The sequence below is a fragment of the Myxocyprinus asiaticus genome, chromosome 38 (assembly GCF_019703515.2).
Source record: "Myxocyprinus asiaticus isolate MX2 ecotype Aquarium Trade chromosome 38, UBuf_Myxa_2, whole genome shotgun sequence".
In the NCBI taxonomy this organism is placed as follows: domain Eukaryota; kingdom Metazoa; phylum Chordata; class Actinopteri; order Cypriniformes; family Catostomidae; genus Myxocyprinus; species Myxocyprinus asiaticus.
Window position 1 is genome coordinate 27067749 of NC_059381.1, and position 13334 is coordinate 27081082.

Genomic DNA, 13334 nt, shown 5'->3' on the forward strand with positions numbered 1-13334 from the left:
GTAGCAGCTTTTAGTAAGTTTCATCGAAACGACTTTTATCCTGCAGAACCAGTTTTACTTCCTCATTCCACAAAGGAATATTCAGGTCGACTTCAGCCTCTGTATAAACCATGTCAAGTAAATCCAGGCAGTGAACAGTAGGCAACGGAGCGTGCAAAAGCATAGACTAAGCTGCATTTAGCTCATTGCATTTCTTCGTGATGATGTCACAGGTGGTTTGTTCAATTTAGAAATGCGTTGAAAGAAGCCTTAAAGGGATAATCAAAAATATGAAAAGTCTGACATTATTTACTCACTCACATGTTGTTCCAAACCCGTATTACTTTATTTCTTCTGGGGAACGCAAAAAGCAGATGTTAGACAGAACGTTCGCCCCAGTCACCATTCACTTGCAATGGTGACAGAGGCTGTCCTGTCCCTTACATTCTGCCTATCATCTGCTTTCGTTTTGCATAGAAGAACGTCATATGGGTTTGAAACAACATGAGGGTGACAGAATTTAAATTTTTAATTCAAAGGAGTGGCCACTGTCCTTGAACAACAATTAAGGCAATTCATGTGTGATGAGTGACTCAAAAATGCTTTCACATTAGAAAGTTGTCATAGTTTAAGCTTTTAAAAATGACTTTTTAAAATAAATGTGTCAGTGTGTTGAGGAAAAGCACTATATTTAATTGGTGATGTCAACCTTATGAATGCATACGTGTGACTTAATTTGTGCTTTTGTGTAGGAGGAAAACAAAGGCGCAGATGAATTATTATTATTATTATTATTTTTAATTAATGAGAAACAATAATATGACAAAAACACCTCTGCTGGCTACACAGTCAGAGAGGTGTCATTAAGTGGTAGACAATTAAACCAGAAAACCCACATGCAGTTGTGTAAAAACATGTTTATTGTACCATTAAAATAATTTCTGTATGTCATAAAACTCTCTCTTAATCTTTGACTTTATTATTAGACACAAATGTTAGGTCAAAATTTGACAGCATATATCATTAGAGTGGACTTGGTCAGTTAAACTGTAGGAATAAGAAGCTATATAAACCAAACATATGAAATATATCATCTAGTTTGTGTGCTATCGAAACATTAAAGTTTAAAGGTCCTGTTCTCAATAACATTAAAGGTGTTTTTGTGTTTAAAATTTGAATATTTTCTTCATATGACACAATTAAATAATTCTTCGTAAATAACACTTCCCATACCATATAACAATCATTTCAATGGTATAAATGGATCAGTCAAACAAACTGTCAATATGATCTCATTAGTATTCATAGGTATTTGTTCATAAAGTGTTCCAGGAATTACATTTCCATCCAGTCTGTAGAGGATTCATACCAAATTTTCGAGCCTTTCGCACCGAATGTGATGCGAAAAAGCAAGACGAATTGCTGACAAATGGTCCCTTCACACCAAAAGCAACGTGAACACACACTGTTGGCACTGATAGACAATCAATTTTACTCCAGTACAGTAGCTCACGCACAAGCTGTACATGCATAAAAGCGGTACGTTTTAGATGCTGTGAGTAGGTTAGTATATTATAGTGTCTATCCAAATGTACAAAAAAGATACGTGTAAACGTTACCTAAAGTGAATACTATTGAGATCACCTCGAATCATCAGTACAAACAGTGGGACATTGTCTGAAACCGTTTGTTAAAAGGATAGTTAATCCAAAAATACAAATTAATTTACTCATTATTTAGTTACCCTCATGATGTTCCAAACCCGTATGACTTTCACAAAAGGAAATGTTATACAAAACGTCAGCCTCAGTCACCATTCACTTTCACAGTATGGAAAGATACAATGAAAGTGAATGGTGACTGAGACTAACATTCTGCTTAACATCTCCTTTGGTGTTCCACAGAAGAAAGAATGTCATACTGGTTTGGAACAACAAGGTGCGTAAATAATGACAGAATATTCATTTTTGGGTGAACTATTCCTTAAAGTGTATACTAAACTCTCTCACATTTGGATTCTTTTTGAAATGTGCATTTCATCAAAATGCTGGACTTCTTGTTCAAAATAGCACACAGTTAGTTCTCTGTTTATACATTTTAAAAATAATATCATAAAACCTATTCTAGGAGGTTTTCATTTCCTTCATTTAAAAACATCCCTAACATGACAGATGGGATGGTAATGGTCTTTTAGCTACATATAAAGAGGGCTCACTAAAATAGACACAGATTAAAGTGCTCCAGATAAAAAAAATCACATTAATTAGTATTACCTTCATTGAAAGCCAGGTGTTAGTTTAAATTACTTCTGAGAAATAGCATTTTCATAATGGTTTAAATGAACCTTGGCCAGTTTTAAGCCCTATGAAAAGTAAGGCAAAGGAGGAAAGCAGCACTGAAGCTGGAGTCAGCCCAGAGTGTCTTCAGGATGGAGTTACACTTTCTGCATAATATTTCACATTCTTAGTCAGTATAGTATCTCTGTAAAGAAAAACAAGATGAGTTCGTCAGGAAAGGCTCATAAAATCAGGACAATAAATTAATGCGTATATGTACAATTATAAAATGGATAGTTGTGCCTCTAACATTCTGCCTAACATGTTCTTTTGGTGTTCCACAGAAGAAAGGAAGTCATACTGGTTTGAAACAACATGAGCGTGAGTAAAGGATGACAGATTCATTTTTGGATGAATTATTCCTTTAAACTATGAACTATATAATTTGGAGGAATAACTGTTTATTGTGATTATTAATAATAAACCTAAACATTTAATTATTTATTGTACATTGGAGTCTTTAATCTTACTGCTATATGGTTATACAACAGCATATCTTAACCATGGTAAAATTAATATAATACACAGCCTCTCTAGGCTTATTGATTTATTACTTTAAGAAAAAAAAAAAACAAACAAAAAAAAAACTAAATAATAATTATATTATATATTTATAAACACTTTTAATCTTTTTATACTTTTATAAACCTTTTTTGTAATAAAAATAAATAAATAAATAAATAAATAAATACATAAATAATTGCAAATACTAAATATTATTACATGTAATGCACAGTGTCTCTTGGTTTATTGCTTTATTAGGGCATAGGTAAAAATCTTAAAATTATGTAAAGGATCAACAACAATACAAAAAGTATTATATTATATATTTATAAACACTTTTAAACTTTTTATACTTTAATAAAAAAAATTGCTTAAATTTATTAATAAAAATAAATAATAAATAATATTTTATGTAACGCACAGCATCTCTTGGTTTATTGCTTTATTAGGGCATAGGTAAAAATATTAGAATTATGTACAGGATCAAAAACAATACAAAATGTATTATATTATATATTTATAAACACTTTTAAACTTTTGATACTTTTTTAAACATTTTTATTTAAATAAATAAATGTATTACATGTAATGCACTGCCTCTCTTGGGTCATTGTTGTATTAGGGCATAGGTAAAAATATCAGAATTATGTACAGGATCATAAACAATACAAAACGTGTTATATTATATATTTATATATGTTTTTATACTTTTACAACTACTTTTTAAAAAATACTAAACAATATCTGTAAAATATATGACTCACAACCTTTTTAACTAAACCAAAAATCTGCACTATAATGAAGTATCTGATGGTCTTTTACCTGTAAAATCACTGCAACGAAGACTGCCAGCAGAGCCAATAGTGCCATGCGGCCCAGGCTGCCAAAGTCGACCTGTTTGAGAAAGAAAAAGCGCGCCCAGCCCAGCTTATCTGCTGTATGTGGTGGGTAGCGCATCTTATTCACCGCCTCCATCTTCAGCTGTTTAATAAGACAGCCACGCAGGTGGCTCAACCGATCAAAGGTAAACTTGCCGTGATAGCAGCCCATCCCACTGTTACCTGCAGAGGGAGCCAAAGAGCTGAGCTACTGTCAACATATCACCCGGGATCAGTGTTACTATATTAACAAAAAAATAAACCCAGCCTTCACTGAACATGAACATGCCACTAAATAGTGATAACACTAGACATCTATGAGAAATGTAAAAGTGTTCGATATAATAAAATGATATAACTTTTTATTTAAAAATACTAAAACTAAATATACTGGAAAACTACACATACTAGAACATGTCATAGTGTGAAAACGTATGAAAACTAAACTAAAGTCAAAAGACAAGTTGAAAAACAAACAAACACTAAATTAAAATAGAAAGTCATAATAACCCTGCCTGGGATATATGCATAAACATATAATATAAGATTCAGTTGTAGTATCTTATATTTTTACTTCTAAATGTTCAAAATGAGAGTCCTATTGAAAAAACTCACCAACTCCACCAAAGGGCAAAGAGCTGACTGAGAAGTGCACCAAGCAGTCATTGGCCACTGCTCCACCACTAGAGGTCTCCGCAATCATATGCTTTATCAGCTAGAATGACAGTGTATTACAAAAGCAAACATTAGGAGAGGGTAAAATTATGCATCACGTTACTTTAAGACTTCATCTTTCTTTATATGACAAATTATCAGGATACAATTCCTCACCTTGTTATCTGAAGAGAAGATGTAGAGTGCAAGGGGTTTCTCTCTCTGGTTGATGAATTTGATGGCTTCATCTGCACTGCTCACTGTCAGGATGGGCAACAGAGGCCCAAAGATCTCCTCCTGCATCACCTTTGCATCCGGCTTCACGTCCCTTAAAACTGTTGGAGCTGTGAGGACAAGTGGGCTAATTGTTGTTAAATGAACACAAAGATGGCTACACTGAGTAGCACGCAGTAAATGTAATGATTTACAGTTAAAGCAGTGCAGCTGTAGTGATTATACCAATGTAGCAATCTGACTCATCGTTTTCTCCACCAACAGCAATGGTGCTGCCCTCAAGCATTGCCATCACTCTCTTGAAGTGCCGCTGGTTGATGATGCGACCATAATCCAGGCATTTTTTGGGGTTCTCAGTATAGAATTCCTAATGATTACAAATGTAAATATATTAGCCCATGATGTATCATTTTACGTTTTATATTCGTGTGTTATTCTAAAGTGTATCATTTTTAATCCTTTCTCCTATCCCAATATTTAATGTGCAAGAGACAATTATAATTAAGCCATTGGTAGCCACTGGTTGGTTGATTTCCCCAATTATAGGATCTGGGATCATCTTAAAATGTTCTAGTGGTGTAAACAGTGAACATGTATACCTCAATATTCTTCTTGATCTCTTCAATCACTCTGTCTTGAATGCTGGGGTCGCAGAGGATGTAATCTGGAGCAATGCAGGTCTGACCACAGTTACTGTACTTCCCCCATGCAATACGTCTGTAGAAACGTGAAAGAAAAAAATGTAATTTTCAAAATCTTGTCAAAATCATTTCACAGCTTCAATCACAGTGATTTTTTTTTTTTACAGAAAAATGTATTTTAATTACAGCAAATCATTCTAAAATGATTATAAAAATAAAAATAAAAAAACCTATATGATTTAGTATCCAAAATTTCAGATGGCACTGTTGAACATTCTTCACAAATTAACTAGAAAGACAGAAGCTTCACAGTTTCGGATAAACTGACCGGCAGGCAACAGCAAGGTCACAGTTTTTGTCTATGTAGCATGGGCTCTTTCCCCCCAGCTCCAGTGTAACAGGGGTTAAATGTTTAGCTGCTGCCTCCATGATGACTTTAGCCACGGTGCCATTTCCAGTGTAGAAGATATGATCAAACCGCTGCTTGAGCAGCTCTTGGGTCTCTGACACCCCACCAGTGACGACAGGATACATCTCCTGTGAACATCACCATCAGAATGCACAGGTATTTATTGTACTGCATTGTAATTAAAGGAATATCCCGGTTCAATACAAGTTAAGTTCAATCAACAGCATTTGTGGCATAATGTTGATTACCACAAAAAACTATTTCGACTTGTTCCTCCTTTTCTTTAAATAAAGTAAAAATTTATGTTACAGTGAGGCACTTATAATGGAAGTGAATGGGGCCAATTTCTGGAGGGTTTAAAGACAGAAATGTGAAGCTTATAATTCTATAAAAGCACTTACATTATTGTTCTGGTAAAACTCAGGTATCATTTTAGCTGTAGAGTTGTTTAAATAGTCATTTTTAGAGTCATTTTAGGGTTTTAAAGTTTGTTGACATTACACTGTCATGCAACGGAGTCATAAAATTGGCTATAACTTTACACAGAAAAGGTTAGTAAGCGATTTTATCACACTAAAATCATATTAACATGCATATTGTCTTGTGGCGATACTTTTGAAACAGTGAGTATATTAACTTTTACAGATTGGCCCCATTGACTTCCATTGTAAGTGCCACACTGTAACCCAGATTTTTGGTTTTTTTAAAGAAAAGAAGGGACGAGTCGAAAAATTAATTTAAGTGCTAATCAATATTATGCTACAAATAATGTTGAATGAGATAACTTGTATTGAACCTGGAATATTCGTTTAACTGTAGGCCTATATCAAGGATTCCACTGTACATTGAATGTTATTTTGACATTAAAATGATCTTCATTCATCCAAATCAAACATTATGACAAGTATACAAATATTCCTTTAATATGTAGGACAAATGAATCTCACCTTGTCTAAGTATAAAGGTAAGAGATCCTCCATTACTTTGGCAGTGTGAGCACTGACTTCTGATGGCTTGATCACAGCTGCATTACCTGTTAACAAATCACAGTATTCATTTAATATGACAATGACTGTATGGAGTCAAGTATATCTTATTATTTTCTATTAATCTCCATGGGTAAAATTCCAGGTAAAACTTTACATAATCACATAATAATGGTGTTATTATGGGGTCAGATATACTGTATAAAACACAAAAATACACTTAAAGCTGAAGTATGCAAGTTTTATGGTGTTAAAATACTTTATCGAATTCCAGTTTAATATGTAGACACAACTATAAGTAAGCAATTTGTAGATTAATTTTCTGGAAAACTGTAAACACTGTGTCTCTGTGGCACTATAAAAATTCCTCTGTTTGTTTTGAAGTCTCACGAGAGAAAATAACATTGGTTGGGGGCGGGACTTTCTGTTTATTCGATCAATGACAGAAGGGGGGCGTGTTCAGGAAGCTGTTTTAAAAATATATATATATAGTTTTGCAATTCCGTTTGGTGGCGCAGAAATTACAAACTTCACCTTTAACACAACACTAAAGATTGAGAGCTGAAGTGTGTAATTTCTGCATCACTAGCATCACCAAACTGAATTGCAAATGTAATCACTGTTTTCAATCAGATTCCAGAAAATTCTTTGTCTTTCATTGGTTTTACAAACAGATAGTGCCAGCCCACAACTCACACCATTTGTCGACGTTGCTGTGTTTGGCTGGTCAGGATGCTCAGACAAACAAAGGAATGTTTTGATAGTACCACGGTGTTACATTGTTACATTGAAATTAACCTCTATAAATGCTTGCATATTAAACTAAGATATGAGAAAGAATTTTAGCATCATAAAAATTGCACAATTCAGCTTTAAAACTGATCTCTGTTGGTAATGACTCAATTTCACTTTAGTTGCACATGTTAGAGCCACACTTGACCTTTCACTTAGTAAAGGGTGACAACATTCTTAAAGACAAAGATAACAGACATAGGAATAAAAGCTCAAGCTGTTTCCAGTTTGTTTGCAGACAGTGAATTCTAATGAATTACATAATTTCCAGACAGCTTTATAAAATAAGGCTGAACTGTTTAACCAACAAGTAATTTGATACTGACCCAGTTCTTAACACTACAAAACACAAACTTGAATCTGAATATGGGTAGCACATATTCACATACTGTTTTTCAAGCGCACCCTTTAAAGGAAATGTAAACTCAGCTAACGGACACTAACGTGCAATGTTCCAGTGATACAAATTTTTCACTTTAATTGACAACATGCCAAAAAGGACATTAATTGTGGGTTCTTCTGAGGTTATCAAAAATAATGGAACTGCTATGTGTTAAATTAGCAACCGTTTTATGTTTACTAATAAATAAACAGTCAGAATAGCTGTATCCTCAGTCATTTATATACTTTTCTGAACTTTAGCACAAAAAACTAAAACAAAACAAAGTATTGCTGAGAGACACTGGGCTCCAGATTTGTCAATATTGATAGTGACTCAAGAATTGTACTTTGGTCTATTAGCTCAGGGCAGTATCACAAAGCTAGGACAAAGTACAGAATCAAATACAAAATCTGCCTGACAAATGTAAAATCAATGTGATTTTTTTTCTATCTGCAGAACTGTGGTTTAAACCAATAAAATAAGCAAGACAAATTAAGCATTACTTCACCTAAAAATGAAAATGATATAATCATTTACTTACCCTCATGTTGTTCCAAACTCGTATGACTTATTTTTTGGTCTCTTCCTTACACAAAGCAATTGTATGGATTCATAACACTTGGAATATAGCGCACAATTCATATGGACCACTTTTGTGGTACCGTTATGATGCTTATCTGTCTCATTTGATGCTTGAAAGCCTCAGTCCCCATTCATTGTAAATGCATGGGAAAAACATCCATTCAGTACAGTTCTTCAAAATATATTCCAAAAAAGAAAGAATGTCATATGGATTTGGAACAACATTTTTGTTGAGCTATTTCTTTAAAGCTGATGTACACTGAAAACCCTAATAAATTCATTGCACTCGTTTGATTGAGTAAACTCGTTCCCTCAATTCCATTGAGTAATGGGGTCTCCCAAAACTTGAGTATTTAAGTTCAATTAACTTTTCAATTAAGTTCTCAAGTAGAGTGAACTTAATTATTTAAGTTGAGTTAACTAAATGCAAATAGACTTAACTCAGATTTGAATTTAAATATTGTTGTTTCTACTGTTGTACATTTTAACTGAATTGATTCAATTTTAGATCAAACAACAGCACAGCTCAAATAAAGATGATAACTGATTCTAGGTCAGTTATTAAATAATTCTTTACAGAAATGCATATATGTACTTCAGCTGCACATACATTAAGGGAACTGAGATAGTGTGACCAGGATCCAACTTGACCAAAGAGACACAGATCACCCTAATGGTGACATTACACCAAACATCTATTTGCAACAAAGCATAAATAATACAACAAAAGAGCTAAAACATCTATGAATTCTTAATAACAATTATTTAAATTCCCCAATCTGTTCCCTCTGAACAAGGAAACATAATTCAAGCAGCAAGAGATTGTGGGTATTCCCCATAGCCTCAATTTTGTACTCAGTAGTTTGAGTTATTAACACTTCAAATCTTAAGTCTATGGATTTTTGAGAAAAATAAGTTCAATGAACTTAAATATTTGAGTTATGAGTCCAAAACTTGACATTTCAAGTAATACTTCATTAAGACAACTTGATTTTTACCGTGATGACAAATTTAGGGTTTACAGTGTAGTATTTGCAGGCACACAGTGTATCAGGCAGGCCACTAAATATAAGCAACTTATTTGTATGCAGAATGCAGTTCATGCTCACAATTTGATGTACATAACCTTTTAAAGCAAACTACAATGCACTCCAATAACCCCACACAGATAAACCATCTTCAGTAAACCCTAATTACCTGCTGCTATAGCTCCTATAAGGGGCTGGATGGTGACAGCCCAGGGGTAGTTCCAGGCCCCAATGACCAGCACTACTCCCAGAGGTTCAGGCTGGATGTAGACCTGGTCTGAGATGGTCAGAAGGTTCTTGGTCACAGGTCGAGGAGCTGCCCACTCTTTCAGCTTGCTGACAGCCAGGTTAATCTCACTCTCCAGACCCATGGTCTCATACAACGGGGTTCCAAACTCACTCTGTCACCACATATATAAAACACTGAACATTTGGAACAAGAGAAATTCACACATGTAACATGTGTTTATTCAGTTCAGCATATAGCAATATACCTAAACAAATATAATTTTTTTCAAAAAATGAATTTTTGCTCCTTGATGAATTCAGTTATTTACAATTAGCTAATGTAACACAATCCTTGAAATTTTTTGTCACAAATTAATGCCATTGTGTGCAATCAATTTAAATTAGAAAATGGAAGTTCATTTAATTAATTTGCACTGGGACAACTTAAATAATTCCGTTAGCCATAACCACAAGTACATGAGGTGTCAGGTTCCCAGCATGCACCATGGCATGAGTAAAACTGTGAATTAATGTCTTAATATTTGCTTTTTATTGCAGTATTTGCACTGATGGTGTTGTGTTTGTTGTCCCTTTGGGTTTTGTGTCATGTGTGTGCATCTATTTCCAAAACTATAATTACTGAGTACCACCGTTATTATAATTATTACGAACCCTGCATGCCAAATTGGAAAGATTTAAAACTCATCAGCAATATGTCATCCTCTATTGCTACAAGCTCAAAACTTGTTACACTTACAGCAACAAATGTTTGACAAAAAATAAAAATTGCTATGAATTAAGTTGCCTCAACGTAATTAAAATGATGACTTTGAGAAATTTTTATCTAGTAGATGTGACAAAATAAATTTAAGTTATTACAACAAGACTTTCATTAAAATAAATTAGTTTTTGATGAAAACATTTAATTTAATTGTGTGGAAAAGTTGTACTTATTTGTTTTATGTTCATTGAATGTTTGTATGTTTTAGTGCAATTGGACAAGTTACCAACCTTACTGAGATCCTTTTTGAGACCTTCAGCGATTTCCTTCTGTCTTTCTTTGACAAAATTCAGCAGGTTCTTCAGCTGGGTAATGCGGTACTCAAGTGATTTGGTCCGACCTGTGTGGAAGGCCTTCCTGGCACGCTCCACTGCTTTCTGCTCTCGAGACATACTGTGAAAATTTCACTCTGGTTACAGTTTTGTCACATTTCGGTACATTGCAAGCAATGATCCTACTACATTATGAATGAGAGCCAAGTAGGGAGATTTATAGTGGATTGATATCTAACCCTCTAAAGAATGAAAGCGAATTAAAATGCAAAGAATTGATCTGCTGAGTATAATTTTTTCAATGCAATAAAGCTAGAACATAAAAGTATATTCATTTGCAAGACTTCTTAATACTTCATAATCTTAAATATAATTGTAGAGTCATATAATAATATCTGTAAGGCTAAACTGACTCTTTATAGTTGTCACGTGGCCGCCTGATTTCAGTTTAGCAGTAGTCAGTAGAGTGGGTTGAAAGTTATACTACACACAGCGGACTGTCATACAAACATGTGCATACAAGAACACAGAATTAAATCATCTACGCACATTTATAACGCCGTCCACGTGGCTTATAAGTCTCCCATATATGCATGCACATATGAATACCATTTTAAAATCGCCTTACTCAGTAATAATAGGAATCGTAATTACACGTTTATTACGTGAACGGGCTAGAAAGGAAGAAGTAGGGTGAAAGGGGAACTCACCTCCTGTCCCAGTCGTATACTAGCTAATACTAAGTAATCGACAAATACGCAGTTGACAATTACAGCAAAACCCTTTCAAGTCAATACATTACCTGGGTTTTTTCACACTCCGTACACGCCTGTCGTATATGTATATGAATATATTCCGTGGGCTTCGACTGCAGCCTTGATCTCAGATACTTCAGTCAAACTGAAAGATATGATTCAGCCATGGTAAACATTAAACTCTATTGTTCCGTTAACAGTACAGCACGCAAGCGTACGGGCGGAGTCTAATAAATAGAGGCGTGGCCATAATGCTGCATTAGCCTGAGGCAGTGTATTTATCACAATACTATGAAGCGTTTCATTTAACGGAAGTGCTTAAACGCATATACAATACATAGGCCTGTATGAATATAAATTACAAAGACAGCTATATTTTCTTACATAAGTTATTGTATTTACACATTTATACTGTAATAGAGTAGGCCTACTGTAGAGGAGGTTAGAAAGAGAATACGGTTAGAAAATAGTAGGTGTAATATTATAAAGACAAAATGTAGTTTGCTAAATTAAGTAATTTACTTTTAATACTGTAATTATACTAAAGTAAAAATAAATTATTAAAATATGAACCGAAATATATTTACTTTGTTTTAGTGATAGTTCACAAAGAATGAAAATGATCACATCATTTACTCACCTTCATGCCATCCCAGATGTGTGTGACTTTCTTTCCTCTGCAGAACACAAACACAGATTTTTCAGTTTATTTCAGCTCTGTTGGTCCATACAATGCAAGTGAATGGTGACCAGAACTTTGAAGTTTCAAAAAGCACATAAATGCAGCATACAATTAATCCATATGATTCCAGTGGTTTTATCCAAGTCTTCAGAAGTGATATGATAGGTGTGAGTGAGAAACTGATCAATATTTAAGTTCTTTTTAATGTAATTGTCATCCCTGCCCAGTAGATGGTGATATGCACCAAGAATGCGAATCGTCAAAAGCAAAAGAAGAAGAATGTGAAAGTGGAGATTTATAATAAAAAAAAAAGGACTTTGATATATATTGATAAATATATATTGATAAAAATATAAATATTGATCTGTTTTTCACCCACACTTATTTTGCTTAAGAAGACATAGATTTAACCACTGGAGTCGTGTGGATTACTTTTATGCTGCTTTTATTTGATTTTTGGAGCTTCAAAGTTTTGGTACCATTCACTTGCATTGTATGGACCTACAGAGCTGAAATATTCTTCTACAAATCTTTGTTTCTGTTCAGAAGAAAGAAAGTCATACACATCTGGGATGGCATTAGGGTAATTAAATGATGAGAGAATTGTTGTTAAGTTGACAGTATACACATTAAATGTTTTTTTTATTATTTCTTACTGTTAAAAACTTCAGTTGTTAACAAAATAAAACAATCATGATTAATCTCATGATTTCCGACAAGTCTAGGAAGCAGAATAAATAACACTAATATCAGCTAATTCAGTCAATGTAAACTTTTTGCTTTCTTTTCTGGTTTAAAGGAAGTGGTTAATTATTTAGAAAGAAAAAAAAAAGTGACAGGTTGTTACATCCAACTACGTATTTGAGAGAACATTAAAAAGAGATTTATTTAAAATTACCTAGAAAATTATGCACTTTGTTTTTATTTACTTGCATTGGGTTTGTAGAGTTTCTATAATAAAATGCTTTTAAAATGGTACTTTTTGTCCACCTCTTCACTGGCCCTGTACAAAGAACAGTTCTTTATAGACAAGGATTTGACAAGGATTTGACAAGGATTTGTGCATAATCTATCATAACCCATTTGATCTCTTTCAGGTGGATCTCTGTGGCATAATTTTGGCTTTGCATCAAAAATTCTTTTCAGTAGCAGTGTACCTCTAAAGTATGAAAACTATCCGAACTCCTTGAAATTCTTTCCCAAACTGACAG

At 33.8% G+C, this 13334-nt stretch overlaps 1 protein-coding gene across 1 annotated transcript; it reads right to left on the reverse strand.

The window, feature by feature from the left end:
* Positions 1 to 876: 876 nt before the first annotated feature.
* Positions 877 to 11654, reverse strand: LOC127429187 (aldehyde dehydrogenase family 3 member A2-like). Its single transcript, XM_051678056.1, has 11 exons — positions 11489 to 11654; positions 10645 to 10807; positions 9575 to 9806; positions 6583 to 6668; positions 5555 to 5763; positions 5185 to 5302; positions 4811 to 4952; positions 4529 to 4695; positions 4313 to 4412; positions 3642 to 3880; positions 877 to 2460 (listed from the first exon to the last, which is right to left on the reverse strand). The coding sequence occupies exons 2-11, from the start codon at positions 10804 to 10806 to the stop codon at positions 2443 to 2445; spliced, it is 1473 nt and encodes a 490-aa protein (XP_051534016.1). The 5' UTR covers position 10807; positions 11489 to 11654; the 3' UTR covers positions 877 to 2442.
* Positions 11655 to 13334: the final 1680 nt, after the last annotated feature.